This window comes from Pantherophis guttatus, chromosome 3 (assembly GCF_059756535.1).
Source record: "Pantherophis guttatus breed Tessera chromosome 3, ASM5975653v1, whole genome shotgun sequence".
Taxonomy (NCBI): Eukaryota; Metazoa; Chordata; class Lepidosauria; order Squamata; family Colubridae; genus Pantherophis; species Pantherophis guttatus.
The window spans coordinates 191,018,595-191,034,112 of NC_142065.1; the positions used below are offsets into that span (position 1 = coordinate 191,018,595).

Here is a 15,518-nt window from a genome sequence, read left to right on the forward strand (position 1 = left end):
TGTTCTGTATCTTCTGCCAGAAGGCAACAGTCCAAAAAGATTGTAAGCAGGATGGGAAGAGTCTCTGAGAATGTTATGCAACTTTCTCAAACAGCGAGATTCGAAGATGTCATCCAGGGCTGGTAGCTGGAGTCCAATGATATTCTGAGCAGTTTTAATGATTCACTGTTGAGCTTTTTTGTCTGCTACAGAGCTGCTCCCATACCATGCAAGAATGCTGTATGTCAGGACACTCTCAATGGTGCTGCGATAGTAAGACAGAAGTAGATGCTGAGATAGATTTACCTTCCTGAGCATTCTCAGGAAGTACAGCCTCTTCTGTGCTTTGCTTTCTGTGTTTTGCTCAGAAGTTGGTAACTATGTCCCTATTCATAGTCATTTAAAAAATATTCTGCTGCTATTGGGTTATATGGTATTGATTTAAACTCTATGACACCTTTGAGTTAAACAAGTCACTACATATGCATGGTGCATGGTATTTAAATATTTCTAGATGCATTGTATTAATCAAATCTCACTGGAAGCTAGCAAGCCTCATAAATAATCAAGGTAGCTGCAGATGCTAAAAGCCAGCTTCATAACATGCAATCAAACATGCTTTGCTTATGACTCAGAAATAGTGACAGGTGTTGGCAAATAACTGAGTAATGTCAGACTGTTCAAATACAGGCTTGATATTTCCTGGTGTTCCACCTGGTGTTTCCAGGTCCAACCAAGTTATTAAGCAATCCCACCCTGCTTAACTCATTAACATAGAAAAATAATTAGAAGTGCCACTGAGTTGTTATTTCGTTGGATAATGAAATGTCATCAAGCAAATAAGCTGAGAGAGCACCAAGAACTCCACAACTTTAGTAAGAGATTACATGTACCAATAGTACCCATCTCCCTTCAGGGCTACGGATGACATGCTTAACTGAATCATATGAGTTAGTTCAAATGACCTATCTTGGCCATAGTATTGAAGGGGTTATTTTTGACTCCAAATAGCCATGGTTTAATTTAGGAATATAGTTAACTGTCCCCTCATCATGTACATCAGTATTTTTCAACCCTGGCAGCTTTAAAATGAATGGATTTCAACTCCCAGCATTTTCAAGCTAGTATGCTGGGCTGGGGAATTCTGGAAGTTGATGTCCATGCATCTAAAAGCTGCCAAGGTTGAGAAACACTGATTTATGTAATCCAAACAGTTGATCACAGGTAAATTATTTCCCCATTTGCAGAGATATCATAGAGAGGCCTCATGAAAAGAAGACTTCTCTAGGCAGTCTTATTTCAGTGGTTTTTACCTCTATTGCGGCCATGTACAGTTGTTCTGTTCCCTGTAGCTGTTTCCTTGATAGTGCTGGCAATGATTGAATCACACAGATTTTTATTTAATTTTCACTGGAAGGTGGGGCAAGAGGAAGTGTCAAAAAGGTGGAAGAGAAATTAATTAGCCCTCTTGGCAACAGCTGAGAAAGACTAAGAAACATGGACAACTGAGAACGGATTGAGTCATGTTCCATTGTCTACTGTTGGCGCAGAGCAGATTTTTGTCGCAGAGAATGGAGAGAAAACAATCTGCACCTTGAACAAATATGGGTCTAGAGTTATTGCTTTCATATATCAGGCTCCACATCTGGAATTGAACAGGTTTGATCTTCTAATAAGGTAAGATAAAATATTTATAATAGAAGATCAAAATGCCTTGGATTTTATCTTCACATCACTTATGTTTTTTTCATTTCCTAGCCTTGGAACACAGAAGGGGCTATAAAGAGACACGGGAGAATAATAATGCTGGAGGTTGTTAAAGAATATATCTTGGAGCACATAACACCAGACATATCACTAGAGGGCAAAATCACAAAATTGCATCTCACCTTGGCCATGTCATGTGGAGAAATTCACTGGAGCAATTATGTTTGGAAGACTTAGCTGTAAAAGGAAACTAGGTCGTCAAAGAACACAATGGTTGGATACCATCTTAGATGACACTAGGCAGAGTACAGAACAACTCAAAGAAATCCAATTAAAGTGAATTAATATTGTTGCTGTACCAATGCACAGGAATCTTCTCAACCAAGAGTTAGCAGCATGCTTGAGGTTAGATAAGCAGCAATGAAACTCAAGGGGGTGGGGGTTAGATTTAGTTTGCTTGTGGCTATTGTAGAGATTCTTGGCTGACCCCTCTTTTAACTTCACCCCAGGTTCTGTCATTCCTTCTCCTACAGACTTAACCTAAATGATACCTTAATGTTGCAAAAATCTTGCTTCATGGATGTTTCTGGAAATTTCAACCAAAGAATATTCTCTGGAATTTTATTCCTTTGCTTCCAAAGTCATATTTTCACCCACATCAAAGTCTTAAAGAGAAAAAAAATGTGGAAAATTACACAATGTTCTATAATTCACATTACTGAAGAGTGTTCATCTGCAAGAAAAGGAAAAGTTTGAGGGCTGCATTAAACATTTTAGAGACCTGATGCAAAAGAAAGAGCATATGACATGTAAACATGGACATGAAGTTGATCCTTGATCCTTTTTTAATGTTAAATTTATTTAACTGTTTATTATGTTATAGTTCTCATGTATTTTATGCTTTATAATGATAGGATTTTTAAAAAATCTATAATTTGGTGGTACAGTCAAAAGGAATGTAAAGTTTTTTTCTTTCTAAATCAGATCTGGATTTTCTTGCATTAGATTCTGCCAATAAATAACATTGGCATTAATGGACATTAATAAACATTAATAATAATATACATGATGTCTACTGATTGTCTAGCAATAACTCTCGTTACCATGTTTTTTTTTTCTTCTGCTATCAACATGTTTGTGAAACCACTAGTTAATGCTGGTATAAACTTTTGATTAATGGTGGCTAATTTAGCTTTTCCTTATTAGACCGTATAATAATAAGGTATAATATTAGACCTTATTTGGCATAGTTACAGAAATGATGGCATAATAATCCACTGCCTAGATTTGCTCTGCAGGCCTCAGGATTTTGCAGCTGATGTCAGGCAGTAAGAAATTGGCAAGACAAGGTTGGGTGAATCACAACCGGAAATGAGATAAGGTGAAAATCATGGGGACCAAATATCATGCCTTTCTAATGAGGTAAAAATGAGGAAAGACTTTTCTTGGTAGTTTATATTCTACTTGATGATTCCGTGTCTGAGATCACAAAGGATATTAAATGGAGATGCCTTAAGTAGTGTCTACATTTCATTTCTTTTAAATTGAGGCCAGGGAGATCCAGGGATACAGACTCATTTTCACCACAAAATCTAGTGAGATTGTAAGATTACAATGTTGTAAACCCTCCAGAGTTGGATATGAGATGGATAGCAAACAAATTTAATAAATACACAAATAAAAGATTATGTGACATCACATCATCTTCTACTTGTAATGTCCACATAGATAATATTTTAAATGTAGTTTTAACAAAACTTGTTAATTTGACAAAATGCTTCTGATTTTTGGAAGCCTGCTGAACGTCTTTGTATCAATCACACCCAATCAACCAGACGGTTGGTCACGAAAACCAAGCAGTCCCTCTCTGCATTCTCAAAGAAAGGGTAGAATTTAAATGCAATAAAATAACACAGTTCGACTTCAACCATTCTCTCTTTATACTTCGTTTAAAAACTTCCCACTGGAGTTGGGAAACGCTTTGTTTCCATTGCTTATTCCCCCAATTTGAAATAGAAAACCGCCCCAACGGCCGGTTCACTTCTCCCGTTATTTCCACGGGAAATGGAAATGCTTCGCTGCTTGTTTCCCACGTGTCGTCTCTTTTTTTCCCCCCCGGTCTGCAATGCGCTGCTTTGAAGATCTCCCGCCGGACGCGAGGACCTGGCGAGGAGCCTCCTTTGTGCAACAGCCGGCGAGCCGGGCCTTCAACTCGCGCTCTCCGGCAAGGCCGGCAAGCGACACGTCAGGCTCGAAGGACCCTCGAGGTGGAAAAGACGAGGCCGCTTCCCAAAGCCTGGCCTTCCTCCCAAAGGATCCCCACTGGCGGGAGAGGCCAACCTGTGGCGGGATGGCGAGCCTCGCCGCGCCCCCACGTGTTCGAGACGGCGGGAGCGCCGCAGGGACCGAGCGGGAAACCGCATAGCTACCCGCCCCAACGTCGACCTCCCTCCTGTCTCGCCCGGACTAAAGTGGCGGGGGAGAGCTACTTTCGCCGCCTTTTTCGCCCCCGACTGGCTCCCCTCCACCCTCGGCCCCAGCTAGTCGGGTAGAGGCGCGCCCCTTTCAGAGGGGAGCCAGCGGCGCATTCCTGACCGCCCCCAGGGGGAACTGGCGCTCTCCGGCGGTGAAAGCCTCGTCTGTGTGGCTGCGCCTGGCGGGACACTGCCCGCTTCTTCTGCGCTCACCCGGCGCAGCGGCCAGCTCTTGCCAGCTCGCAGCCGCCAGCAGCGCTCGCCGACCATGAAACTGTCGTCTCCCTCAGTTGCGCCGGGCTGCCCCGCCACGCTTTTTGCTGCTCTGTTGCTTTCGCTGCTTTTGCTGGCGGCCGCTTCGTCGCCCGGGACCTCGACGGAGACGCAGAAAGGGAAACAAAAGGCGTTCCGTCAGCGGGAGGTGGTGGACGTGGTGAGTGAACGGCCAGGCGGGCGGTCAGGCGGTGCGGTGCGCAACAGGGCACCGCTGGAGAGGAGGGCACCAGAGCGCTTTGTGTCTCCTTTTCCCGGGGCCAGGCTCCGTCCCTTGGCGTGAAGGGACGGGGGTGGAGGACTTCTTCTTTTTTTTTGTAAAGATACAGGTATGTACAGGTAAGTAAAGGTAAAGGTTCCCCTCGCACATATGTGCTAGTCGTTCCCGACTCTAGGGGGCGGTGCTCATCTCAGTTTCAAAGCCGAAGAGCCAGCCGCTGTCTGAAGACGTTGTTACCTTCCCACCAAAGGTGGTCCCTATTTTTCTACTTGCATTTTTTAACCTGCTTTCGAACTGCTAGGTTGGCAGAAGCTGGGACAAGTAACTGGAAAGCGGCACTAGGGATTCGAACCATTGAACTGCCAATCTTTCTATCTACAAGCTCAGGGTCTTAGCCACTGAGCCACCGCGTCCCTACTTATGTACAGGTCGTCCTCGACTTACAACATTTAGTTCATTTAGTGATTGTTCAAAATTACGATGGCACGGAAAAAGGGACTTATGACTGGTTTTTGCAGTTAAGGATTCTTGCAGCATCCCCAGGGTCAAGTGATCAAAATTCAAATGCTTGGCAACTGGTTCATATTTATGACCGTTGCCGTGTCCCAGGGTCATGTGATCTCCTTTTATGACCTGACAAGCAAAGTCCATAAGGAAGCCAGATTCACTTAAGTACTGTGTGGTTCACTTAACCAACTGCCCTGATTCACGTAACAAGTGTGGCAAGAAAGGTCGTAAAATGGGGCAAAACTCACTGAACAATCATCTCATTTAGCAACAGAAATTTTGGGCTTAATATGTGGTCATACGTTGAGGACTTCCTGTATGCACATTCTGGATGGGGGAGTCAGAAGCGGGATCCTAAATGTAGTATCTTGCCTAGGTAGCCTTTTCCTCTAATGCACAGTTTTTTTTACAGGAGTAGGTTGATCTTCTGTTAGTGACAATCATATTGATTCTAACAGTAATAGTACAAAAGGGTTTGGTCATTTAAATTAAAATTAAACATGATAAAGATAAAACAAAGGAAAACTGGATGGGAGAACATTAGGCAGCAAAGAGATGGACACACTGTTTCTTCCTGTATTTTATATTTTACTAACTCTCAGCCTTGAAATCAAGGCTATGTGTCATTTTGTTTAGCATGACTTACACCACATCACTTTTTTCCTGTGCAAAAATGTCTCTAGGCATAGTTGAATGAAGTTAGCTTCTCTTAAACTAGGTCTCAGTTTTCCCTCTTAGTATGCCAAATAAGGAAAGCCATCTTATTCTCAAGAGTTCTTATGTAAATAAGATCAGGCTGAAATTGGAGTTTGGATATCAACAATTGAAGGAAAGACAGCTTGGCCATCTGCTGTGGTGGGACTCAGAGGATGAGTAACTTAGTTGGTTTCCTCCAGTCTTGGTGATTTATTGAGTTGAGCATTTAGGGAGATTAGTGGCTTCTGAAACATTTTTCCTCACTGAAGACATTCCTTTGTAAGCTGGAGGAATCATTATATTTAGTCTTGGGAATTATATCTTTAATCATTACTAGACCTTATTCCTACAGTGTAGGGAGAATGGAATTTACTTGTGTGAGAAAATCTATCTGAAAGCAACATGCTTTGGAATTAAAATGGTTAGACCTCAGTTATATAGTACATTTGTCGGCATGAGTATCTGTACAGACTTAAAGTTGTGCTTGACTTCTGGTTCCTTAGACACAGCAATTAAATACAAGAATTTCTTTTCATTTCCTATCTAGCTTACAACCCTTTTTTTTTCCTGGTAGTCTCTTTTCCAAATGCTAACCAGGTCTGATCCTGCTCAGGTTTTCATGATCAGCCCAAGTCCAAGAGACTCTGCCAACCAGGGTGGATAAAAATCAATGATTTTTTAAAAAAAAAATCAAAAAAATCGGATTTTTTAAATTTAAATCGGATTTTTTTTATTTAAATCGGATTTTTTTATTTAAATCAGATTTTTTTTTATTTTTATTGAATTTATTTTAATAAAAAACTTTTGGGGTAAAAATCTATCGTAAGATAGTTTTATATTTAAGATACATAAATAATTTAGTTTATTCAGCATGAAATGGAGCTTAGTTATGTAGCACAAGGCTGTATATTCTGCAACACTGGGACTATCAGTGAGTCAACAGTTGGTCAAAGGAGTAGCAGAGATGACAGTTGCTCTTTAAAAATTATGATTTAAATCGAGTTGATTTAAATCAAGTCTTTTTACTAGTGATTTAAATCAAATCCACCCTGCTGCCAACTGCTTAGTGACAGCTAAACATAGTTGGCAATTCAGGCATAAAAGCAAGATCAAATGGAGGAGGTGTACTGTTGTAAAGAACTGTACCACACTTTGAGTTTATTGAATATCATTTTAATTTGAAGAAAAGCTATGAAGCCTCCGGGACACCCTTCTCCAAACTGGGCCTTCCAGGCTGCAATTCTTAGCTAACAAAGCCATTCAGATACTTCTGAAGGGCACCATAATGTTGGGGAAGGCTGCTTCAGTGCTCTGTACCTGGAATTTGGTTCAGAAATGGACTTTTGCTGTAAACCCATTTGTTTATGAAGACCTCTTCCTCCTCCCCTCCCATCCACCCACCCACCAGCTTTTTTTCTGCCTCACTCTTTCAAAACGTGGCTTTCCTCAGACGTGGTTTGATATTCCAGTCAGTTCTGCCTGCTTCAGAAATTCCACATACTCTTAGAATGAGCCAGATACTTTCAGGAATGGCTGTATACAATCTTCTCACTGATTACCTCAGAAATGATTATTATGCTGCTTACTTTTCCTCATATTTCTAGAAATAGCATTTTGTTTTCAAGATGCTGTTCCCCTGGGTTTACTGGCATTGACAATAGTAGTAGCAGACTGGTTAATTCTGCCCTCTCTTCTTAAGAGAAGGCTTGGAAAAAATAACCTATTATTATATATTCTGCTCTATTTTTCTTGGCTCCTACTAAGCTTGTACTATCCATTTCTGAGCAGAGTTTGTCAAAAAGCGAAACAACAACAGAGCATAAAGAAAACGGGAGTAATGCTTGTTGGCTGTTTTTTTAAATTTAACCTAAACAACAAAACTAAATCAAGAAGATACAGAAGGATTAAAAAAATAAACTAAAAACCTACAATCAAATTTTAAAATATACTGTATGCCATTAAGATTAAGAGCAGTTGAACAAAATGGTACTTCCGTAGCCTATCATAATTTGGAATAGAGAAAAAGAGAAATAGAGTTGTGATCTCTGAGACATAAATATTTGTGCTTTGCGATACATTTAATATAATTATTAACAAAATTGGTGCCTAGTCCTCAAATTCATAGCACAGAAGGAAAAGACAACACAGAGAGAAAATGAAAACAAAGCAACTCAAGCCCCAATTTGGAATATTTATGGTTGCTTTAATAATCCTATCTCTGATGGGAATTGATTATTCAGGAAGAGAATTCTCGAAGCAGAGGATCTCACCATCTTCTCAGAAGGCAGTTGCCCTCAGTGGTCTTTGTAAGAGGGGAGAAGATAATACCAAGTGGACGTGGCAGATTCTTGATGCTTCATTGCTTCCTCAATGGGTCACTAATTCTAAAAGCCTCTTGAGGAAACACAAGCCCCCTGTACATCTCCAAGCCGGAATTGGGAATTTATCACTCACCTTTAATGAGCCAGGACAAGAGATACACATCTATAGAGGTACATAAGGAAGACCCTTTTGCTGGGTAGGCGGAAAGCAGAATTCAGATTTTCTCTAGATCAGTGGTTCCCAACCTTTTTTTGACCATGTCCCACCTAAGCATTTCTAAAATTCTGATGCCCCCCTGCCCCCCCGTGACATAATTATTACTATTCAAAAAGTGAACTCCTACTCACGCTGAGGAAGCCTAAAAGGCAGGGGTGAAATGCTCCCGGTTCAGACTGGATCAGGTGATCCGGTAGCGATTGTGGCAAGTGGTTCGGAGAACCGGTAGCAATGGCGGAATGAGGCTCTGGCCACTCACCCAGTTGTCATTACTTCCTGGTTTTAACCAGGAAATAATGTTTTTTTTTACCCTCTGCGCATGCACAGAAAGTTTGTGCATGTGCAGAGGGTCTGCGCACGCAGCGCGTGCACTTCCAAACCAGTAAGGTAAGTAGATTTCACCCCTGCTAAAAGGCCATTAACTTGGTTTAAACAAGGTTCCAAATTGCCCCCATTAAAAATCAAATTGCCCCCCTGTGGGGCGTGGGCCCCATGTTGGGAACCACTGCTCTAGATGGTTGATGCCAGTGGAGCAAGCTCCACCAACAGGTGGCAGCATCTGGACCAACCTTTTCTGAGGTTGGAAGATAATTATGGTTAAATATCTGACCAGGTTAATGTTTCGGTGGAAGACCAATAAAGAAAACTCCAAGATTGTAGCCTAGATTGAGAAGCTGAAAAACCACTTTGCACATTGCCAATATAACACATGGGTGTGTCGATGAGGTCAGCAGTAATGAAGACTGATGTGAAGTTATCTTTTTAATTTTAATTTACATCCATTTGATTCACTGAGAATAATTTTGAAATATAAATGTTGTGGATTGTACTACTCGAGATTAAAGGAGTGATGGGATTGATTTGTACTGCAATTTACCTGGTTCTGTGTTCGAAAGACTGTAACGTGGATTTTATAGAGTGTTTCAAGGACTGGATAATTATACAAGTATTTCTTCTCCCTCTAGATGCGATACATGTTCCCCTATACTCTGATTTCAAGTTGTCTTAAAAATATAAACACAAACTAAATTATCTATTTGACATCAACATCTATATTCACTTGAAATTATGACTATTTTTCCCCAAATGGGGGATCATTTTCAGTTTGCTAAATAGGTGGGTTCCCCCCATCTAATTACCATTTTTATACTATTGTTCTCTTTATCTTAAGTAAATATAATAATGCCTGTGTGATGCCAACATACCTTTTTGTTTCTCAGTATAATGGGATGTGTGTGCAAGGACCTATTGGTCTTCCTGGAAGGGATGGAAACCCTGGAGTCAACGGAATCCCTGGAACTCCAGGTATCCCTGGCAGAGATGGGCTTAAAGGAGAAAAAGGAGAATGCGTGCAAGAAAGCTTTGAGGAATCCTGGACCCCTAACTATAAGCAATGTTCATGGAGTGCCTTGAACTATGGCATAGACCTCGGAAAAATTGCAGTAAGTATGCGCAACCATAGCATAACATGTAGGCCACCAAGATATGGTGAAGAATTTATTCCAGATTGATTTTGCTTGACTAATCATCTATTCACTTTCAGGGGCTATGTAGTATCCAGCAAAGGTAGATAGCCTGCAGCCATGTATGGTTCCAGATCATCTTTGGAGCTGGCAGAAATGTTTGTTCTGTGTTTTTTAGGTTTCAGTAAGGGAGAGAGTCAAAATGGACGTTTGATGTTTCCACTGTAAAACTGAAGCTCTGTCCCTTTTTATAAGTGGGTCTTTGATTATACAGTTACAGCCATCATTTTCATCCCCTGTGGATGCCTTGGTGTGCCTTAAGCATGGCAAGAATTCCAGGCACTCTTAAAACCCCCAAATTATTGAATTTTCAATATTTTGGGGATGCTCTAAGGCAGGGGTGTCAAACTCGATTTCATTGAGGGCCACATCAGGGTTGTGTTTGACCTTGGGGGGCTGGGATGGATGTGGCCAGAGTGGGCATGTCCAGCTTGATGTCACTCGTGTTGGAGGGTGCCTGTGGTGGCCCGAGCGCTCTGCCAGCGAGAAGGGGCTCCCGAGTTTCATTTTTGCTGGCAGACACTGTGGCCCGGTCCTTTGCTGTTTCCAGGGCAGCCCCACGGGCCAGATCTAAGCACCCTGAGGGTTGCATCTGACCCAGGGGCCTTGAGTTTGACACCCCTGTTTTAAGGGATACAGTGGGTATTTGCAGGGCTTCATTTCCCCCCCCCCCTTAAACCACTTTACTATGATCCTGCATGGCACCCAATGTTTGGCCTAGTCCTTTTTGGTGACATCTTGACATCATTGACCAAGGTCCTAGTAAGCCTAAGGTCGCCCCTCAAATTGAATTTAGCATTGGCAGAAAACCATAAATACAGTATTTTGTACAGCATTAGGATTTAGACAGGAAACACTTCAGCATGATTACAATCAAGTTGTCTGCCTAATCATATATGGCAATGTGAAGAAGTAACAATTTTAATGAGTTAATGGCAGATGGGCTTTTAATACTGTTATTCAAAATAGGCAGTCAGTTTTTGCAGCTTCAGAATGACTGATTAATGCATGAAAGCCATTCAATAGAAAGACCATTTAAAACAAAACAGTATCTGTGATTATAAACCCTTATTTTTGACAGAGCTTAGTAGCTGAATGCATATTTTGCATTAAAAAGTTTCTGGCATTTCCAGAGAGGAGTTGAAAAAGATTCCTGATTGAAACTAAACAGATTTTCTACTAGACATTTTGATTCTAGATGGACCTGTTGACTGAATCTGCACATTAAGCCACAATGTGGCTTGTTTGATTTTGGCCTAGTCTGTGATCCAGCCACTGAAGTTTGTAAACTTGCCTTCGGTGTGAACTCAGCCAACAAATTCAGCAGATTTCTTAAGCAAATTACCCAAACTGTGACTGCATTGTCATCAACACACACAACACAAAAAAGCTTCCTCAGTCAGAAAATTTATTGTATGAAATGATGCCTTGCCTGTTTCATTTTGGATAAATTGTTTTAGTTAAAAAAAAAAAGAATATCTTAAGTACAAGGACTGCTCAATTGGAACAATTCCTTCATCATTACCAACTGGCACTTCCCCCCATCACTTTTTTATTTGAGTTTTGTGAAATTGGTCTTTATGAATAGCTCCAGCATATCTTGGGGCTACCCCTACTGCAGAACAGCAATTGTTTAAGATAATTGTTTTCTACAAAATTTCACTTATTCTTTTCTCACAGGAATGTACGTTCACCAAGATGCGTACCAACAGTGCTTTAAGAGTTCTTTTCAGTGGATCACTTCGACTTAAATGTAGAAATGCCTGTTGTCAACGCTGGTATTTTACTTTTAATGGGGCTGAGTGCTTTGGACCACTTCCTATTGAAGCTATAATTTATTTAGATCAAGGAAGCCCAGAGTTAAATTCTACTATTAATATACATCGCACATCTTCAGGTATGTACTGGAGTCATATCATAAAAGCAAGCATTTCATGCTGAAGGGCCTGCTCTTACGTGAAATGATGAAGAGATTGGGGATGTAATCATGCATAGCAAATAAAATTCTTACGACAAGTCAATGGATTGGTACAGCTCAATATTCTTTTCAGATGCTAATTAGTCAGAGGAGTTTAAATTTAGAGTCCTTCCCAATCTTAAAGCATTTAACTCAAGTGCTATGAAGCAGATACAATGCTAACCATGTCTGAATTCTGAATTGTCACAAACACTGGACCACAAACTAGCCAAACGTATTTTGGCTTGGAGTTTCATAGAAACTGAATCAACTTGGTAAGTTAAAGTACATGGTATGCCATGTAAATCCAGAAAATTGAGAGTACATGATTAATTGTAGATAAAAGCCAGGCAGAGAATAAAAACCTTTATCTTCTGCAGTGCCATTTCAATAGCAAGAAACCCCGACTAAAAAAACAACATCCAAGAGAAATGATAAACAGTTAAATAAAAAGCCATTTATTTTTTATTAAAAGAGCAATGAGGTTTTTATATATTAATGACTGTTCACTTTCCTAAAAAAAAAAAACCCTTAAGGAACAAGTGCAATTTCTCTCCCATATTAATTCTTATATATAATTCAGGCTAATGTGCAAAATGTATTTTAAAAGGATAACATGTATGGAACTTGAGATAGAAGGGCGAGAGAGATTCAAGAGGAAACTTTTCTAGTTGGGCAGTGAAGGTTCTTCATATGGCCCAAAGGAACATTGGAAAGCAACAGATAGGCTGTGACCTCAGGTTCCACCCCATCCCTTTGGATGGCAAGAGAGGTGGGATTAGGCATTTTCTTCCCTTCCCTTTGTATCCAGCCAAATACTATAATTGCTGATTGCCTCTATTGCTGAATACCATTTTCCATTGTTAGTCTTTAATGTTTATAGTGGATTATGGATGAAATCAATGCATTTTATATTTTAAACAGTGGAAGGATTATGTGAAGGAATCAATGCTGGATTGGTGGATATTGCTGTTTGGGTTGGGACTTGCTCAGATTACCCAAGAGGAGATGCATCAACGGGATGGAACTCGGTGTCTCGCATAATTATAGAGGAACTGCCAAAATAGAGCTTTCAGCCTCTTCTTGCTATCCCCAAAACAACATCCAGGACTTTATGCAACCTCTTATTGGTTTGTTTTTCTACATGGAAATATACATTGGATTATAGTGCACAAATCTTATTTATAGAAATAAGGTAAAAAATCTTTTGAGCCACGTTTGACTTCAGATGATTTAACAGTTAAATGTATGTGTAGTTTTTGCCAGCTGCACAAAAGTGATTTGTTTCAAAGATGTTTTTGGATTTCTTGGAAATTCATGGTCTATGCTAACCAAGCCTGCTTAACTCCTGAATCCATAGGATCCAGCCTGGTGCTGGCCTCCGTGGAGGTTTTACAGAAATACCAGAAGACAATTAATGTTCCATTTTTTATTCCATGTATCCTTAGCATTTTTCTACAGCATTTTGGAATATAGATTCTAAAGGAGCAATCTGTATTAATGATTACTTTTCTATCAATTCTATATATCCTTGTATTTGTTCAAAAAGAAAATTCAAATAGCCAATGTTAATTTTATATTTTTGAAAATGCAATTTTTTATTCAAGTATATCTTCTCCATTTCCCCAATGTATGATTTGTTTTCTAAGCTTCAAGTTCCTATTGAAAACAAATTAGAAAATTAATTTTCTTGTGATGTGTGAAACAATAAAATAAATCACCTGAAAAAATTATTGCAATTGTAATAGAGTAATTTAGTAAACCTGTATTTTTATTACCTAGTGTATAGCTGTCATCTTGATGTATTATATATGCATAGAAGCTATGCCAGGCATGGTGGAAGATATATGTAATTTTTTGATTTAAATAAAAATGTAAGAGCAAGTCAATGTATGAATATGAGTCATTATCTAAAAGTTTAAACATAAAAGCTAGTAAAATGTATAAGTGAACATGATTTTTAAATCTATGTACACCATATTCACATATAATTTAACCTCTATAGCAGGGGTGTCAAACTCAAGGCCCGGGGGTAAGATCTGGCTGGTGGGGTTGTTAGATCTGGCCCGCAGGGCTGCCCTGGAAATAGCGAAGGACTGACCCGTGGTGCCTCTGCCAGTAAAGCGGAGCTCTTGAGTGCCATGCACAAACTTCCCAAGCTCCATTTTCGCTGGCAGATGGTTGCAGGTGGCCATCCCAGCCGAAAACAGAGCTCGGGAGCCCGTCTTTGCTGGCAGAGCACTTGGACCACCACAGGTGTCCCCCAACACAAGTGATGTCATGCTGGCCACACTCACGCTGGCCATGCCCACCTTGGCCCCCCAAGGTCAAACACAAACCTGATGTGGCCCTCAATGAAATCAAGTTTGACACCCCTGCTCTATAGGATACTACAAATATGAACAAAAGGTTAATTTTTAAAGTATTTACAAATACATACCGTAAATTTTGGGGGGAACTTTTGATCTCAAATATTAGCCGTAGCTGTTTGCTGGCAGAGTTTAGAGACATTATTACCCATTGTTCCTATTTGTATGACTTGGTATCAGTATGACATATATGAAACCTCCAAAATTAGATTATGTGGAAATACACATGTAAGATTTTTATGTTTATACTGGTAATTCTTTTGTAATTTTGTTGAGTGTTACCATTAAAAAAAACCTTTAACAAACAGAATTTTAAAAATTAGGTCAACATATTCTTTAATTTAGAAAAGGTATAGTGTTTCTGTAGTGTATAATTTGTTTTTTTAAACCATTTTATTAGATCACAAAATATTCTTAACCATCTATGTCTTAGTAGTTTAAATGTGAAATTTAGATTTTGTTCGTTTTGAAAATCTTACTATAACTTGTTCAAGTTTTCCACAATTTCAAGAGAACACTGATCATACCAAAAAGGAGTCAAAACAGTGAGTTCATTCACATTTTTAAAAAACCTTGACCCTAGATGTAATGAACTTTTTCATTCCCTTTCTGAGAAGAAATAGGAATGTTTATAATAATTGCCAAATTTATTTTGTACATATTTTCCATATGGATTTTAAAAGTTTGTAATTACTTACAATAAGTGAGACACTTTTAATCCAAGCCATACTACTACATACTATGACAACAATTCAGTCCTGACAAAACAATTAAAACATACCTAGCTTGCTATTTGAGTAGTGAAAATATTTGTTCTGGTAATTTTGTTTGTTTGTTAAAGTAGGTAGAAAAGATTTTATATGTGAACCCTTCTGATTTTTTTTCAAATATTAAAAAACTTGTTTCTATACTTTTTTATTATGGATTATGGTGCTACTTTAAATAGCACAGTCCCACAAATAGATAGATTACAAATATTTTGATAAATATAAATATATAAGAAATTATATAATTCTAGGCAATCTTAAAAACTCAGTGATGCTTCTTTGTGAGCAAACACAAACACAATTAAGGCCAATGTGGTTAGACTGTTCAGCAGTTGCTAATATTCCTTGCCCTGTGTTGGTTAGATTGGGAGAAATAGATTGGGGTAGTAGGAACAGCAATTTGTTGGGTGAACAGATCATTCTGAGTGGGTAGTGGTTTTAAAAAAAAAGTACACTTGGAAGACAGGCAAAATATAAATCAAACAGCAATACAACTGGAACAATGGCA

General features: G+C 39.4%; 1 protein-coding gene across 1 annotated transcript; it reads left to right on the forward strand.

The window, feature by feature from the left end:
* The first annotated feature begins 3,038 nt into the window (after positions 1 to 3,038).
* On the forward strand, positions 3,039 to 13,763 carry CTHRC1 (collagen triple helix repeat containing 1). Its single transcript, XM_034422149.3, has 4 exons — positions 3,039 to 4,593; positions 9,615 to 9,836; positions 11,598 to 11,814; positions 12,799 to 13,763. Exons 1-4 carry the CDS (start codon positions 4,429 to 4,431, stop codon positions 12,939 to 12,941), a joined length of 747 nt encoding a protein of 248 aa, XP_034278040.1. The 5' UTR covers positions 3,039 to 4,428; the 3' UTR covers positions 12,942 to 13,763.
* The last annotated feature ends 1,755 nt before the right edge of the window (positions 13,764 to 15,518 follow it).